At 38.6% G+C, this 16,985-nt stretch overlaps 1 protein-coding gene across 3 annotated transcripts in view; it reads right to left on the minus strand.

Annotated features, from left to right (window-relative positions):
• Nucleotides 1-16,985, minus strand: part of PHACTR1 (phosphatase and actin regulator 1) — a 348,094-nt gene that overhangs the window by 99,001 nt on the left and 232,108 nt on the right. For all 3 annotated transcript variants that reach the window (XM_060189337.1, XM_060189335.1, XM_060189336.1), the window contains exon 4: nucleotides 2,793-2,960. In XM_060189337.1, coding sequence (XP_060045320.1) covers nucleotides 2,793-2,960 — 168 coding nt within the window. The remainder of the gene's footprint in view (nucleotides 1-2,792; nucleotides 2,961-16,985) is intronic.

Below are 16,985 nucleotides of genomic sequence, written 5' to 3' on the forward strand. Positions count from 1 at the left end.
GGAAAAGCTACCCAGACTGACGAGCAAATGAGTGGAGGAAAATGGAACTCAGTTTCATTCCTCCACACCCTTTCATTACTGTCTTGGGATGAAAGCTTCTAAGTGAATTTTTTCCCTTCCTAATCTGGGTTATCATATCCTTTGTAACATCAAAAGGCCAGCAGATAACCCTTGTGAATACTGTCCTAAATTCTTCCACTGCCTCAAGGAACACTTATTTTTATCTATGTTAGGTCTACTGGTGGAGCAATAGATGACTCATAAAATAACAAAGTGAATCATAGGAATTGGCTCAGTCAAATGCCACTTTTCTCACCCCTCATTTGAACTTTGCTGACAGGAATTTTGTCTAGGTGTGGAGAAGGGACATGGTCTTTCTACTCACACTTGAGATATCCCAAGAGAGTCCCTGAAAATAAAACCAACCACTCTTCACTGGCTGTCAGAGGGGAGGGTCCCATCTGCAGTCTAATCAAGACCACTTGGCAAAATTGAAGGGAATGAGTTTTGGTCATACAGAGGATATTGGGTGCAAGAGGAGAGTCAATGTCATATGGTATCAAAAATGCATCAGTATTACATATTTTTATTTTTAAGACTCACTTATGTATTAATCAGAGAAAGAAAGATAATATGTGTATGAGAGAGAGAGAGAGAGAAAGAAACTATCACTATGGCACATATGATGCCAGATATTGAACTTAGGACCTAATCCTTGAAAATCCAACACTTTGTCCACTGTGCCACCTCCTAGGATGCCAACATGACAAAATTTAATCAATAAATTGTCTGCAGTTTGATGAACAATTGCACAGTAATTGATTTGACATGGTAACATAATTTACTAAGTTGATATTATTATTGACTAGTATACTGGGATCAGAATCTAGGGAATGCTAATATCTTTAGAAATCACTAGTTAATACGAGAGGGGGAAAATTAATTGTATGTCTCGAAGTTTTTCAAAACACAAACTGAATCTTTTCAATATAGAGGCTGTGTAATTGATATGCAGACTCTCTCAAAAGCCTAGACCAAGTAGATCAGAAGCAACCAATAGCACAGCTATATACAAGATACTGGATACTGTACAGCAAACCCTAACAAAAGGACTTTTCAAAGTTAACCCAATTACCAAATAATGTGATGATAACATTAACTATCGATTGTCTTTTTGAACCCTAAGACAGCAGGAACCTCACATCTCCACTATAGAGCCTCTACTTCCCCCAGTCCTGGAACCATTGGATAGGGCCCACTTTCCCATATGCCTCTCCCAATCCATATCAAATAATGTTGCATCTGCCTATCACAACCTAACCAACACAACGATTGCCACCTCAACATGCTTCACTTCAGACTGTGTCCAGAGACTTCACATGTGGAATGACAACCCTTCAGCTTCATTACTCGGGTGAGACCTTTCCTTTCATAGTATACTCTAATTCCATCTCAGGTGGTTCACTTTCTAACAAAGTCCCGAAAGCTAGATATACACCAGTTTCTGTGAGAGAGAGCATATGTTCACACGTATCCATAAACTACTGCAAAATATATACCTGAAAGCAGAAGTACACTAGAGTTTGCAGTGAGTACCTCCCTAACACTTCCTCTCCACTATTCCAAGCTTTGGGTCTATGATTGCTCAACAATTTGTTTGGCTTTGTATGTTAACTCTCTTTTCAGTCACCAGGTTCCAGATGTCATCAGGATGCCGGCCAGGCTTCCCTGGACTGAAGACCCCACCAATGTGTCCTGGAGCTCAGCTTCCCCAGAGACCCACCCTACTAGGGAAAGAGAGAGGCAGACTGGGAGTATGGACCGACCAGTCAATGCCCATGTTCAGCGGGGAAGCAATTACAGAAGCCAGACCTTCTACCTTCTGCAACCCTCAACGACCCTGGGTCCATGCTCCCAGAGGGATAGAGAATGGGAAAGCTATCAGGGGAGGGGGTGGGATATGGAGATTGGGTGGTGGGAATTGTGTGGAGTTGTACCCCTCCTACCCTATGGCTTTGTTAATTAACCCTTTCTTAAAAAAAAAAAAAGAATAGGAGAGCTAGAGAGGAACCATAAATAAATGTAGCCTTCTCTCTCTCTCTCTCCCTTTCTCTCTCTTTCTCCCTTTGCCACCAACTCCCTTTCTCTCACTCTGTCTCTCTTTCTCCCTCTCCCTCCCTCTCTCTGCCTCTCTCTTTCTTTCTCCCTCTGCCATCAAGGCTATCATTGGGGCTCAGTGCCTGTAAAACAAATCTACTGCTCTTAGTAGCCATTTTTTTCTTCTTTTTTATTTTTATTTGATAGGACAAAAAGAAACTAAGAGAGGAGAGGGAGATGGAGAAGGAGATAAAAGAGGCACCTGCAGCTCTGCTTCCCTGCTTGTGAAGAAGCCTCACCCCTGCAGATGGAGATGGAAGAACCCAGTTCCTAGTGTATGGTAACATATATGTCCAAGTTGTATGCCACTGCCTGGCTCCAGCAATATTTCACTTTAATTGAAATGAGAGTTAGGGAAAAAAAAAAAACACTGACACTTTATATCATGGATATCACAAAACCAAGTTATTATCTTTAAAGAGATTAAGGTTATCAAAGGGTTTTTATCATATAAAATTTGTAAATGTCCTCCACATTTTTATATTTACTATGTGCTAGTTGGTCCAATTCATTTTTTTTAAAGAGATCTTTATGCTCAGGGGGGAAGCTCAAAATAGAACTTTGTGTCCAGACAAGTCAAAGTTCTCTAAAGTTATATGCTAGGGGGCTGTTGTAAATCTACTCCAAGGCATTACCTGTGCCATCCATGATGTCTGAAGGTTGGAGCACCTCGTATGAACAGGGATCCCGGGGCATTGGGACTGGCTCCATTTCGGACAGGGCAGGCAGAGACAGCTGGCTAGAGCTCAGGGAAGGCCCATTTTCCAGGGAGTCTTCATCATTCGATATGGAGAGTTCCCCATCTGTCAGAGAAGGAGACTGTAGTTAGACTATGTTAGCCTTCCAGGACAGGGTGACATTTACTGCCTGTTAAGTGAGACTAGATGCTTTTCAGTGATCTTTTTCAAGGTCAGTACTTAAAGTAGTACTTATTCTTTTACTTCAAGACCTTTGTTTTATTATCATAGATATGGCACCTGATCACCCTGGCAACAATTTCCAAACACTTTTAGCATTTTGTTGATCTTGTCTTGAATGTCCAGCTGACACTTGTATAACACAGGTTTGAATTCAGCGCAGATTTAGATGCAGACTTTTTATACCTGGATTTTCTTTATTCTTTATTGGGGGGATTAATGGTTTACAGTCAACAGTAAGATACAGTAGTTTGTACATCTGTAACATTTCTCAGTTTTCCACATAGCAATTCAATCCCCTCTGGGTCCTCCTCTGCCATCATATTCCAGGACCTGAACTCTCCCCTCCACCCCAGAGTCTTTTACTTTGGTGTAATACACCAACCCCAATTCAACTTCTGCTTTGTGTTTTCTTATTTTTCAACTTCTTTTTTTATTATTAGTGATTTAATAATGATCGGCATGTTGTGGAATAAGAGGGTCTATACAATTCCCACCACCTGAGTTCCATATCCCATTCCTTCCATTACAAGGTTCTCTATTCTAATCCCTCTGGAAGTATGGACCAAAGATCTCTATGGATGCAGAAGGTGGGAGGTCTGACTTCTGTAATTGCTTCTCCACTGGACATGGGCACTGACAGGTTGATTTGATCCATACCCCCAGCCTTTCTCTACCTTTCCCTAGTGGGGTAGGTCTCTGGGGAGGTTATACCTGGATTTTCAACTCTACCTCTAACACCAGTGGTATACAAGGGTCATCTGTATTTTTCTTTAAGTAAAAGTGAATGAGAATGAATGATTTTTCATAATTTTGAAATATTAGAAAAACTGAGAAAACTGAGAGCTGGAAAACAAGGATTAAGAATTCCTGCTTTGGGAATCAAAGGACTGCATATCATTCCACAAGCACGAGGGACATGATATTCCAGGCTACAGGGAAAAACCTGAACTGCAACAAGCACCCCCAGTGGAAAGGCTGCAGGGCTTCCCCCAGGGATGCTGGAAGTGCTGGAATTTGACCAGTACCTACCAGTGATCACTCCTGGTGGGCAAGCAAACTTTGATCTTGCTCAGACCTCAGCAAAACAAGGAGCAGCTAGTTAACACCAGGGTGGAGGATCAAAGGCTCACACAAAATGGCTATTTGTCAAACCAAAATTCCCTCAGTGTGATTTCATCCTAGCCCCAAAAGGGTCCTAGTTAACTAGATACTGAAGTCAAATTAATTTTTCAAGAAAACTGAAAGCTGTTCCAGTGAGATGAATAAATATCCAGATGAAAGAATCTAAGTTATTTAGTGAGAAGCACAGGAACCGTCAAAGCAATAATAACCTGCTTTTTTGTAAATAGAATTAAGAAGATTTACTTGTAAAATGAAACAGTGAAATGACCCCAAGGTTAATCTTACATTATTCCATTTCTTTTGTTAGGCTCCTCCAAATATATTTTTATTTTTTTTCTTTATTGGGGAGGATTAATGCTTTATAGTTTACAGTAAAATATAGTCATTTGTACATGTGCGACTTTTCTCAGTTTTTCATAAATAATTTCTTTTTACAATGATGAATACATGGTGGCAAAGGGTTCTCCTGTACTCTCTCTTTGTCCAATTAGAAACAACCCAGTGAAATGTATGTTTGAAAGAGTAATCTAGAAACTGGAAGACTTTTTAGATAGCACATATGTATTTGATTTCAATTTTCTACAAACATGGGGCAAAATAGTGAATACAAAAAAGTCTGAAGCAGATAACATATAGGACTAATATTTCAAGCTTGTATTCCCCCCTTTCTATTCACTTGGCCTTTTTGTATAATTGTGATGAGTAAAATGATTACTATGCCTCATTAATAAAAGCATAAATGCAGCATAATTTCTAGGACCAAAGCTATAGAAGCTATACAATTAAAATTAAATTTTTAGGATAGGAAGGACAGAGGGTATAAGTGTGGATATATCACTGTTCCATAATGGGTAGCTCCAGGGGAGTCGCTTCACAGGCAGTGAAGTAGGTCTGCAGGTGTCTATCTTTCTCTACTCCTCTCTGTCTTCCGTTCCTCTCTCCATTTCTCTCTGTCCTATCCAATAACAATGACAACAATAATAATTACAACAATAAAGCAACAAGGGCAACAATAAATAAATACATAAATACTGACAAAAACCATAGGATAAATGGATACAACTCCACACAATTCCCACCACCAGAACTCCGTATTCCATCCCCTGCCCTGATAGCATTCCTATTCTTTAACCCTCTGGGAGTATGGACCCAGGATCATTATGGGGTGCAGAAGGTGGAAGGTCTGGCTTCTGTAATTGCTTCTCTGCTGAATATGGGTGTTGAAAGGTTGATCCATAGTCCCAGCCTCTCTCTCTTTCCCTAGTGAGGCGGGGCTCTGGGGAAGTGGGGCTCCAGGACAGACATGCTGGTGGGGTTGTCTGCCCAGGGAAGTCTGATTGGCATCATGGTAGCATCTGGAACCCAATAATATTAACATGTGTGTTCAAACTGATGACATGGGAAGTAGCTCTGCTTAAAGTTTCCAGTTGCTGGAATAATGATACAACTGCCATTCTGCTGAGGAAGAGAAAGACCACCCAGAAATGGCATTGGTTACAGGTGTGGCTGGAATGTTGCAGGCAGGACCACTCAGAGATGGGAGTGGTTACAGGTGTGGCTTGGGAGGTGTAGGTGGGGTTTTGAGTTCAAAACCCAGAAATCATCATGTAAGTCTTTCTCTACTCTTACTCAGTCTCTCACCTGGGACCACCATGTGTAAATTGGTCCCATCTCTCTCTCTCTCTCTCTCTCTCTCTCTCTCTCTCTCTCTCTCTCGTTTTTATGTCCAATAAAGTTTAAAATTACCTGAATAATCATGCTCTCTTATCAATTCTTTGGGGGAAGGCAAGGAACTCTCAGAACGGGACAGAGGCTGTCCTCCCATTATTCCTTTAATTATTCAATTTAATGCATCTCTAGAAAACTAGTTTGACTCTTGATGTTCCAAGAGCAATAAAAGTACTGAATAAGACAACTGCAGAAGGAAGGATTTCAGTGCTATTGTGAAGTTCAGCTTCTTTGGGGTAAAGATGTAACTAAATGATTCTTCATATTTTTTAGTTATATTTGTATAATTTATATATACTCATTTATATTATATAGTTGTATATTTTAAATTAAAAGTAACATGGAAGCATCACTGCGAAAAAAGAACATAACTGCACCTAGATATAACTGCTTCAGACATTCTCTATAAATTTGTCATGATGAGCTTTGAGGCAGGAAATGTTGTTTGTGTATCTAATATTGAACAGAGATGACTGGTTTAAGCCTTAAGCAAGACAAGAAAGAATTTGTATTCACTAACCATGTATTATAAAAGTAACCTTACCACAAAAGAAAATGGGGATGGAAGAAAGCATTGCAGAAAAAAAAAAAAGAAAAGCAAATGTGAGCCAGATATGGACAGATCTAACAAAACAGAGAACAAAATACAGATACAAGGGTAGGCCAGTGCCATGGAAGTTAAATGATGAGCTGCAGCCAGCAACACATTTAAGATATGGTACTGGCCATAGAATTTGTGTCATCCTTATTCCCTTTTCCGTGTGTGGAAGAAATGAAGTTGTTGGCTGTTAGGTAACACCAAATCAAGGAGAGTGAAGAGGAAGGTGAGAATAAATTCTTTTTGTATAATTGTATAATATCTCAGTATAATATCTGAGCTTTTATCCTGAACAAAATGCATCACATACTAGAAACCTCCATTCCCATCATGACCTCCTGAGGAAGGCAGGCATTTGCTACTAACTCCTTATGATACATGCAGAAATTGTTGCCCACTTTGCTGCCTCTAGCACTCTGAAATTTTACCATACCCTGCTCCTCTCACCTAAAACAGGCATTGTGTCAAATGACAAGGAGAAAACTGACATGCCTTGGGGACAAGAATGGGGCCAGGCAGAAACACACACACACACACACACACACACACACACACACACACACACACACACACACACACACACACACCAATTAGAGTGGACTAATATGAGTTGGGAAAAAGAAGTGATAGTCAACAAAAGTTAAGCCTTTAGAAATAGACAAAGAAAATTATGAGTCAAGAAGAAAGACAGTTGATATGTATTAAAGAATAGATGGGGAGGGGTCAGGTGGTAGTGCTGCAGGTTAAGCAAAGGTGGGGCAAAGTGCAAGGACCAGTGTAAGGATCCAAGTTCGAGCCCACGGCTCCCCACCTGCTGGGGAGTCGTTTTGCAGACAGTGAAGCAGGTCTGCAGGTGTCTAACTTTCTCTCCCCCTCTCTGTCTTCCCCTCCTCTCTCCATTTCTTTCTGTCCTATCCAAAAATGATGACATCAATAACAACAATAATAGCTACAACAATAAAAGCAACAAGGGCAACAAAAGGGAAAATAAATAAATAAAAAAAGAGTAGATGAAGAACTCATAAGGTTGCATATTTCATAGAAAATTTTAATGCTTTAAAAGAATTAATACAAAAGCTGTATTCTGAAAAGACATTTAATTTTTTGTCTTGTTTAGTAATTGTAATAATCTATAACTGAATGTCACAATTGTACTTTTGTTTGTTTTGTTATGTTATTATTTGTTTTGCTTTAAGGTATACTCTAGTTTTAGGATGATTAACTCGAATTCTAACCAAGGACATTTTCTTGAAGTTCCAGTACCTGATTTTTGTTTGTTTTAAGTAGATGGTTGCTATTTTGGAGAATGGATAGAATGATTTTTTTTTTGCGGTTCTAAACAATCCAAGTTTTATTAGGGAAGTACCATAGCATGCATATACATATATTTCTTTACTGGGGGATTAATGTTTTACAGTTGACAGCAAATATAGTAGTTTGTACATGCATAACAGTACCCAGTTTCTCACATAATAATTCACCCCCCTAGGTCCTCTGCCATGATGTTACAGGACCTGAACCCTTCCCACTACCTACCCCAGAGTCTTTTACTTTGGTGCAACACACCAACTGAAGTCCAAGTTCTGCTTAGTGTTTTCTCTTCTGATCTTGCTTTTCAACTTCTGTCTATGAGTGAGATCATCCCATATTCATCCTTCTGTTTCTGACTTATCTCACTTAACATGATTCCTTCAAGCTCCATCCAAGATGGGAAGAAGGAATTTTTTTAAGCCTCAGATGGATACCTTTATTTTTTAATAGCATTTTCTACTTTTTAGAAAACTGTTTGAAATAAAATATATTTTGTTCTGAGAAGGTTAAAGATTTGTCATGGCTCTTCCAAGTTTAAGATCTAAAAATACCACTTCTAATTTTGAAAGACAAAAATATTTCAACATAAGTTAAGCTAATCACGGAGTGTATTCTAGGATATGGATTATAGTTTATATAAAAACATATGTTTAAAAATACACTTCTAGTTGAATAGAAAAATCTTTACTTAGTAAACAGTTGAATGAGCTTCAAGTACTGCTTTAAATCTATACACTAAATCCTTATTATATTAAATTTCACATGGGTTGTAAAATCTAAAACTAGAACTTTAAAACTAGAGTAAATCAACACACACACTTACTTGCTGGTGTTGTATAATTAGTGTGCCAGAAGGGTAGACTTACTCATACTAAAACTTTTTGATTGCTAATTTGTCATATAAAATGCTGTAATGCCCAATGTAAGAAAAATAAACATAATGGAGGAGACATGAGCTAAACAGATCTAATAAAAGAATGGGACTGGAGAGCTAGCATAAAGGTAGTGCCAAAAGTCTTTTATGTCGGAGGCACCAGAGGTTCCAGGTTCAATACTTGCCATTACTATAAGCCAGAGCTGAAAATAAATTGTACATTTTTTACATTTGTAAAAAAAGTGAAACTATACACACTTCTTGATGACATTAAATAAAAATAATAGTACTGTTAAAGGGAAAATTGTTTTCTCATACCTTTGAGAAGTCATGATCATTAAAGCCTAGCTTCTTACCCTACTCCATAGAGTTGCCTCATTGCTGGGATACAACCAAGGCCCATTTCTTCATTGATAGAAATAATTTACTTGGGAGTCAGGCAGTGGTGCAGTGGGTTAAGTGCAGGTGGTGCAACGACCAGCATAAGGATCCTGGTTGGAGCCCCTGACTCCCCACCTGCAGGGGAGTCGCTTCACAGGCAGTGAAGCAGGTCTGCAGGTGTCTATCTTTCTCTCCCCCTCACTGTCTTCCCCTCCTCTCTCCATTTCTCTCTGTCATATCCAGCTACAATGACAACAACAACAATAACTACAACAATAAAAAAGGGCTACAAAAGGGAATACATAAATCTTAAAAAAAAAAAAAGAAAGAATTTACTTAAAACTCAAAATCAACATAGGTGTCCAGCAACACATAAGAACACATAAGAAAGTTATGGCGCATATATACACAATGGAATACTACTAAGCTATTAAGGATGATGAAGTTACCTTCTTCATATCCTCTTGGGTGGAGCCTGAAGTCATCATGTGTGGTGAGATAAGCCCGAAAGAGAAGGACAAATATGACATGATCTCACTCATGAACATAACTTAAGAAACAAGAATAAAAAGGGGAAATGAAAAGTAACACTTGGACTGGATTTGGTATATTACACTAAAGCAAAGGACTCTGGGGGGGAAGTGGAAAGAAAGATGGGAGGGCACTTTGGGGTCCTGGTGCTTGATTGGTGAAAAAGGATCAAGGCTCCATCTTAACAGATAATATTTTTGTCCAACTCCATGTTAGCTATCAAACTCAAGCAAAAACTAGAAAGTTATAGTCCCTAGGAACATACCTAAAATATACCTCACTTCTTTCCACCCTAAAATCCCTATTCTTATCTGTTCTATTCCTACTTTTTTGTCCCCATTTATTAATCATTTTGTCCTTTTTTACATCTTACTACATTTCAGCCACCAAGTTGCAGAGCTATCATGATTCCATTCTGACTTTCCTGGGCAGATGACCTCACCAATATATCCCGGAACCTCATTTTTCCAGAACCCTAACCTACTAGGGAAAGAGAAACAGGGTAGGGGTATGGATTGACCTGCCAATGCCCATGTCCAGTGGAGATGCAATTACAGAAGCCAGACTTTCCACCTTCTGCACCCCCAAAATCATTTTGATCCATACTCCCAGTAGAGGAGAAATGATAGTGGGAAGATGACCAGAGGCCTCTAAACTACAATTCCATCAGGATCCAGACAGAGAAGAGCAAAAAAGAAAGGGCATTTGGAAATAATAATAGGTGTAGGTGTGACTTGGAAAGGAAGAGAAGATGGGACCATGGGGACACACACACACACACACACACACACACACACACTTACAGAAATAATAGTCAACCTGTAACTGTGAAGCTGGGAGAACTACTGTAGCTGCCAATGGAGGGAGTGGGGATACAGAACTGTGGTGGTGGGAATGGTATGAAAGTATATCCGTATTATCTTATAACTTTGTAAATCAATATTATGTCACTAATGAAATTACATAACAAAGAGAGAAAGAAAGAAAGAAGGAAGGAAGGAAGGAAGGAAGGAAGGAAGGAAGGGAGAAAGGAGAGAGAAAAAAAGACCAAGGCTAAAGGTGAGAGTATTTTTCAGACAATTATGGTGAGGAAAAATTTCACAAATCTACCTATGCCTAAAATGACCAGATTCTACACTTGAATGTGTGCATTTATGTATATCAAGTGATAACCTCAATAAAGTTGAAATTGAAACTAAATGGTAAAGAAAAAGATTCTGTTAATCTCAATGATCTTTCAAATCACTGATCACAGTCTTTACTTCTTCTTATAGTCAGTAAAATGACATTCCAAGCAACAGCTGAAAGATGTTAATACAGACTCAGGACTTCTAAAGGGGAATGGAGGTGGGAAGAAGGTGCAGTAAACTAACTACGGTGGAGAGCAGTGGTCTTTGGAATGGAAGGTGAGGTATACTCACACATATTTTGGGGAGAGTGAAATGTGCCCCTGAAACAACACAATCCAGTAAAATCATGTATTTATTTCTCAATAAAAAGAAAGAAGAAAACATTTTTTGGTCTAAAGATTTTATTGAAAGATTAAAAGTTTTAAACGTAAGAAGTTGGAAATGACTCCCTGGCACTTTTCAATTTTTACTAGAGATATTTTCTTCATTTTGCCTGAGTTCAGGGAGTTTATGTCATTATCTAAGATAGCATTTTATACAAAGGAAATAATACATCTCTATTGAATGCTATCTATTTATTAAGTGTTTATTCTTGAGCATTAAAAAAATTGAATTGAAAGCATTCTTAGCAAAACCAAAACAAATAAAAACTACAGTTTCCTCCTCACTCTCTCCTTTCTTACTGAATAAAAGTCATTGTGAAGGAGTGTGTATGCATTTTCATTTATAAAGTATTTACTTTATTTAATTTTGGGTAGAGAGAGAAGTTGAGAGGGAAGGAAGTAGAAAGGGTGGTAGAGGAAAAGGGAGGTAGAGGAAGAGAGCAAAAAGGGAGGGAGGGAAGGAGAGAGGGAGAAAGAGACAGAGAGAGAGAGAGAGAGAGGAGAGAGAGAGAGATTTGCATCACTACTTATGAAGTCTCTCCCCTGCAGGTGAGGACTTTGGGCTTGAATATGGGTTCTTGTGTACTCATCCATGTGTGCCACTGCATGGCTGGCTCCCTTATATTTGCATTTGAAAATACTGAAGTATATGGTCTGGGAGGTGGCGCAGTGGATAAAGCATTGACTTCTTAACCATGAGGTCTTGAGTTCAATCCCCGACATCACCAGAGTGATGTCTGGTTCTTTCTCTCTCTCTCCCCTATCTTTCTCATGAATAAATAAATTTTAAAAATTCTTTTTTTCTTTTTTAAAGAAAGTACTGAAGTACCCGTGCACCACTGGGACTATATTAAAGGCAGACAATGCAGATTCTATGGGATCAGGTAAGCTGTATTTTCAGAATCCACAAATGCAGCTGGGACGTAGTTTAGAGGACTTAGAGAAAACAAGGTGTTGATAGCTGAAGCCATCTAGCATTAAATCCAAACGGAAAGCAGCCAGGAAGATAAAAGCAGCCTGCAGCATGTACAGATGTACAGAGATAGGACTGGGACTAGAATTCCAGCTCCAAAGACAGTGCTGTCCTAGGTTAATCAAGAAATGAGGAAACTTTTTCTGAATGTGATTTTTTCCCAGAGTACTGCTCAGCTCTGCGTTATGGTGGTATTGAGGATTGAACCTGAGATCTTTGGTGCCTCAGGCATGAGAGATTTTTTGCATAACCATTATGCTATCTCCCCTGATCTTAATTTTCCCTTTATTACCGGCTAGCCTTTCAATGGCTTGCCTTTTCATCAACTGTGCAGGTGGTGAGTGGCTGAGGAATGATTAAGCATCAGAAGGGTATGTGGATGGGTTAGTGATGTCTGTCATCTACAAGTGCCCTTTGTTAATTTTATAGTCACTGTGCAGGGTAGGCCTTTAGAAAAGGTTATATTATGGTGAGCCTGCCATGTTCACGAGACAACTATAATGGAAATGCTTCAGTTTACAGAATAATATGTCATAAATACAAGAAACTATCTATTGGCTGTCTCAAAAATTCTGATCAATGAGAAATGAAAGTAATTCTGGGATATTTGAGTTGAAGATTTCTTTTAGAAAGAAAGAGCGGTCAAGAAGAGATTACTCAATAAATACCCTTCCTCTGGATAGTGTATCTGCATACAATGCTAAAACTATCACAGTCATCTCCTTGCTATGAGGTTGTAGCCTAAGGAAGGCATACTTTATTTAATTATTGAGCTGGTGAATTAGCCAACCCTGGAGTTAATACTGTATTTTATATAGAAGGCATTTGTTCATTTTGGTACTCACTCACCTATTCATTCCATAAATATCAAATGAACCTTAATAAATGACAGTTCAAAGTATTTTAAATACTCTAGTGAGCAAACGATACAGCAATCATTTGTCTACAAAAAATAGCCTATAATTCAACAATATAAAAATAACCTAATAGGCAGTTCTTAGTCCTTATCTTATTTGATTATTTTAGATCATTCTTCCTCTCACTTCCCACAGAAGTGGTTGTCCTGCTTGGTTTCCATAATGGAGCTTATTTCTGGTTTACATCTCATTAGGCTATTCTCTCTCTTTGAGGGCTCTTCTTATTTTCAGGTTCTAGTTCTTCTTTAAAATCTTAGACCATAAATGCTGGAGTTTCATAAGATAATACTATCAGGAACACTCATTTTTATCATTTCTACATCTTCTCTGGGATAGCATTAAGTAGTTTGTCTGGATGAACTAACAACTCCAAGTCCGTATTTCCAACCTAGATCTCTGTTGAGCCTCAAATTTGCATATTTGGATATCTCTAAATCAACATCATTAAATGATTACAATATTTTGTGCCTTAAGCCTGTTTCTCTTGTATACCCAGTTCAGTGAATACGTTCAGTCTGTTCATCTTGTTCCAAGCCAGTCACGAGTACTAGGCATGCTAATACCCTTACTCCCCAATTCTAAATAGTCACAGTGACCTCATGACCTCATTTACCATAATTATCCACTGTACCTTCCCCTTTGCCCCTTCCTTCCACCCTCATTCCCACTTTCTACCATAAAATTATCTGAATCCCAGCAATAGTCTGCAACCAATCTCCCTGACTCATATCTTGGTCTGCCTCCAAGTCTTTCTTCTGCAGACAGAGTGATGAGGTTGCAAATATGACTCTGCAAGAAAATGCCTCCAGGGGGTCAGGCAGTGGTGCACCAGGTTAAACACACATAGTATGAAGTGCAAGGATTCACACTAAGATGCCGGTTCAAGCCCCTTGCTCCCCACCTGAAGGAAGTTTGCTTCACAATTAGTGAAGCAGATATGTGTCTATCTTTCTCTCCCCATTTTTATCTTCCACTCCCCTCTCAATTTCTCTGTGTCCTATCCAATTAAAAAAAAACAAAAACAAAAAAGCAGGCTGCCAGGAGCAGTGGATTCATAGTGCAGGCACAGAGGAGCTCCAGTGATAACTCAGGAGAAAAAAAAAAAAAGAAAAATAAAAAGAAAGAAAATGCTTTCAAAGCTTTCACTGCTGTCAAAATAAAGAACAAATGTGAGAGAGATTTCCTGTCTGGATGATCTGCCAAGATTCTCTTACCCTACAGACACATTGGACACTCTGATTTTCTCTTTTACTTATTTCTAATGTGATACTTCTACATATGCTTGTCTTAACATGTCCCATGCCCATACTATCATCGCCTATCATCTCAGGGATAGTTCCTACTCATTCTCTAGGACACTACTGCTTCTAGTATGCCTTGTCTAAGTTCTCGGGTCTGGAGAGGTGGATAGGGTGCTTCCATGTGCCCCAAGCACCTTGTATTGGGACAATGTGCTCTGTTAGCCAAGAGACCTGGCTTGTCCTTGAAATGGTGCCTGAAACATAATAAACATTTAACAAATATCTACAAGATGAAAAAAAAATATTTAGGATTCCTTGCTCATTGTTGTAATAATAATTTTATTTATTTATTTTTTGGCTTGAACAAGTGATTTTTTTTTCTAAGAAAAAAGTATTGATTAAGAGAATTTTGATCACAATTTTACTTATTCTTTAAATCACTTTCCAGTGATCTTTCTAAGGTAATTGGTTTTATTATGTGCCTAAGTGTCACATAAATGATTATATGTTGCTGATGTCAAAAGTAAATACTCCTTTCATTTTCACACATTCATTCCAAATCACAGCTTTCAGAGATGCCATTTCTAGGTGAGACATCAGAAACAACTGAAAATGTGACAAAGCAACAGTCCTTGGTAAAGGTTGTGAAAAGCATTTCCAATAAACTTCAAGACTTCAAAAGTCCACATTTGGGATACCAGATAAACAGGACTGCAGGACTGAAATTTACTACATTAATCTCCTTGGATGCAGAGTGATTTTTTTAAATTTTTAAATGCTGATGACCTTTTCATTTAAATACTAGGCTTTTCCCCCTCTGAAATGCCAGAGAGGGAAAATGCATGAAAGATTTGTCCATTTCAGGGAACTTTTGTTTTATGCTTATAACACCTCTCAAAATGTTGCTTTAGCTAAAGTGAGGGAAATGACATACCTCAGTGGACTTTATTATTTGCTGTGAAATGTTATCTCTAATTCCCAGCACACAATAAAAAATGGAGCCCGCCGGTTTGTGTACAATCAGTTCTATTCTTGTGTGCCGCCTATCTTCTCTCTTCTCCCAAGTCATTTTTCTCTTTTCCCCAGGCCTTGGTGTAATTGAAATGGCCCCCATGACACCATGGTTGGCATCTGCAGGTTCTTGCTATGTGCTCCTATTTCGAGTGTGGAAGCAGCCAATATAAACATCTCAGATGCTAAAAAGGTCTCTTTTCCCTCATCTTCTTCCCTAACAGTGATATTCTCATGTGAACTAAAAACCCATACTAGGCAAAGCAAAAGTGACATTGTGGTAGAATTGAGTTTTCATGAGAAATGCACTGTAGGCAATATAGTGTAATATCCATTGCTATTCCTAATATTCTAATTTTTCATTCTATCAGTTATTCCTGGAGGCTCAGTACTAGTACAACTCCACAATTCCTGATAGCTCTTTACCCCTTTTTATAGTCAGGTTTTATTTTATTTTTGGTAGAGTGAGGAAGGGGTTCGGAAACATCTGCATTATTACTCCACTGCTCCACCAATTTGGTAGCTCCTCCTATAGGTGGAGACAAGGAGCTTGAACCCAAGTTAATTAATGTGCATGGTAACATATGAGTTCTACTGGGTGTGCCACCACACATCCTCCTACTCCTAATATTCCTTAAACATAGGAATATATTTATTGGCAGGGTTTAATTATACTGGTCACAAGCAGCACTATCGAGTAAGATCTTCTGATTACTAATATACAACATATTACAAAACTTCCGTGGTTCATATAAATTAACGTTTAGGGGTCCACAGTCATCTGCTCTGTGACATTACTGAAATCAATCATCTTGCTGGGGTTTCAATTTTGTACTGGAAAAGTGACAGAGGATCTCTTGAGATCCTTGCTAAGTCTGAGAATTATCGTCAGCTGTTTTACTAATGGCCAGACAGTTCACTATTTCTGGGATCCTTTTTGCTATAATACTCAAAAGACTATTTGAAAGTAGAATATTTGGCATTCATCTGTAAGTATAGATACAGTGTAAAATTGGCTATTTAAGTAAGTGGCAATACAATTTCATAGACTATAAAACTGATTAAACAAAGAGGACAGAACTTCCTTCTGTTCTGTATTTTGCTAACACAACCTAGTAAACTGAATCTTATGAAAATACTGAGATGACCAGAGGCTTGCTGTTGCCGTTCTTTTAGTAAACATTTACTGAGCACCCACTATGTCTCTGGTGCTGTTTGTCAGTGAACAAGTCAGGCTCTGTGTGGTATGGTGGCACTTATGTTTCAGTATAAGAAAGTAGATGAGAATATATATATATCATAACTTTTTCACCCAGTCATCTGATGGATATTTAGCTTAATTCTGTATTTTTGGTTATGAATTTATGATAACATGGATTGAGAAGGCATTACGTTTAGTGAAATGAGTCATATACAGTTTCTACTAAGTTTCTTCACTTATATATAGAAGATAAAAAAATAAAAATAGGGGGCTGGGTGGTGGCGCACTAGGTTAAGCGCACATAATACAAAGTGCAAGGACCCGCACAGAGATCTCGGTTCAAGTCCCAGCTCCCCATCTGCAGGGGCTCGCTTCACAAATGGTGAAGCAGGTCCGGAGGAGTCTTATTTTTCTCTCTCCCTCTCTATTTCCCATTCCTTTCCAAACTACTCTCTGTCCCATCCAATAAAATGGGAAGATGGTAGCTAGGAATTACGGATTTGTAAT

The sequence above is a fragment of the Erinaceus europaeus genome, chromosome 4 (assembly GCF_950295315.1).
Source record: "Erinaceus europaeus chromosome 4, mEriEur2.1, whole genome shotgun sequence".
NCBI classification, from domain to species: domain Eukaryota; kingdom Metazoa; phylum Chordata; class Mammalia; order Eulipotyphla; family Erinaceidae; genus Erinaceus; species Erinaceus europaeus.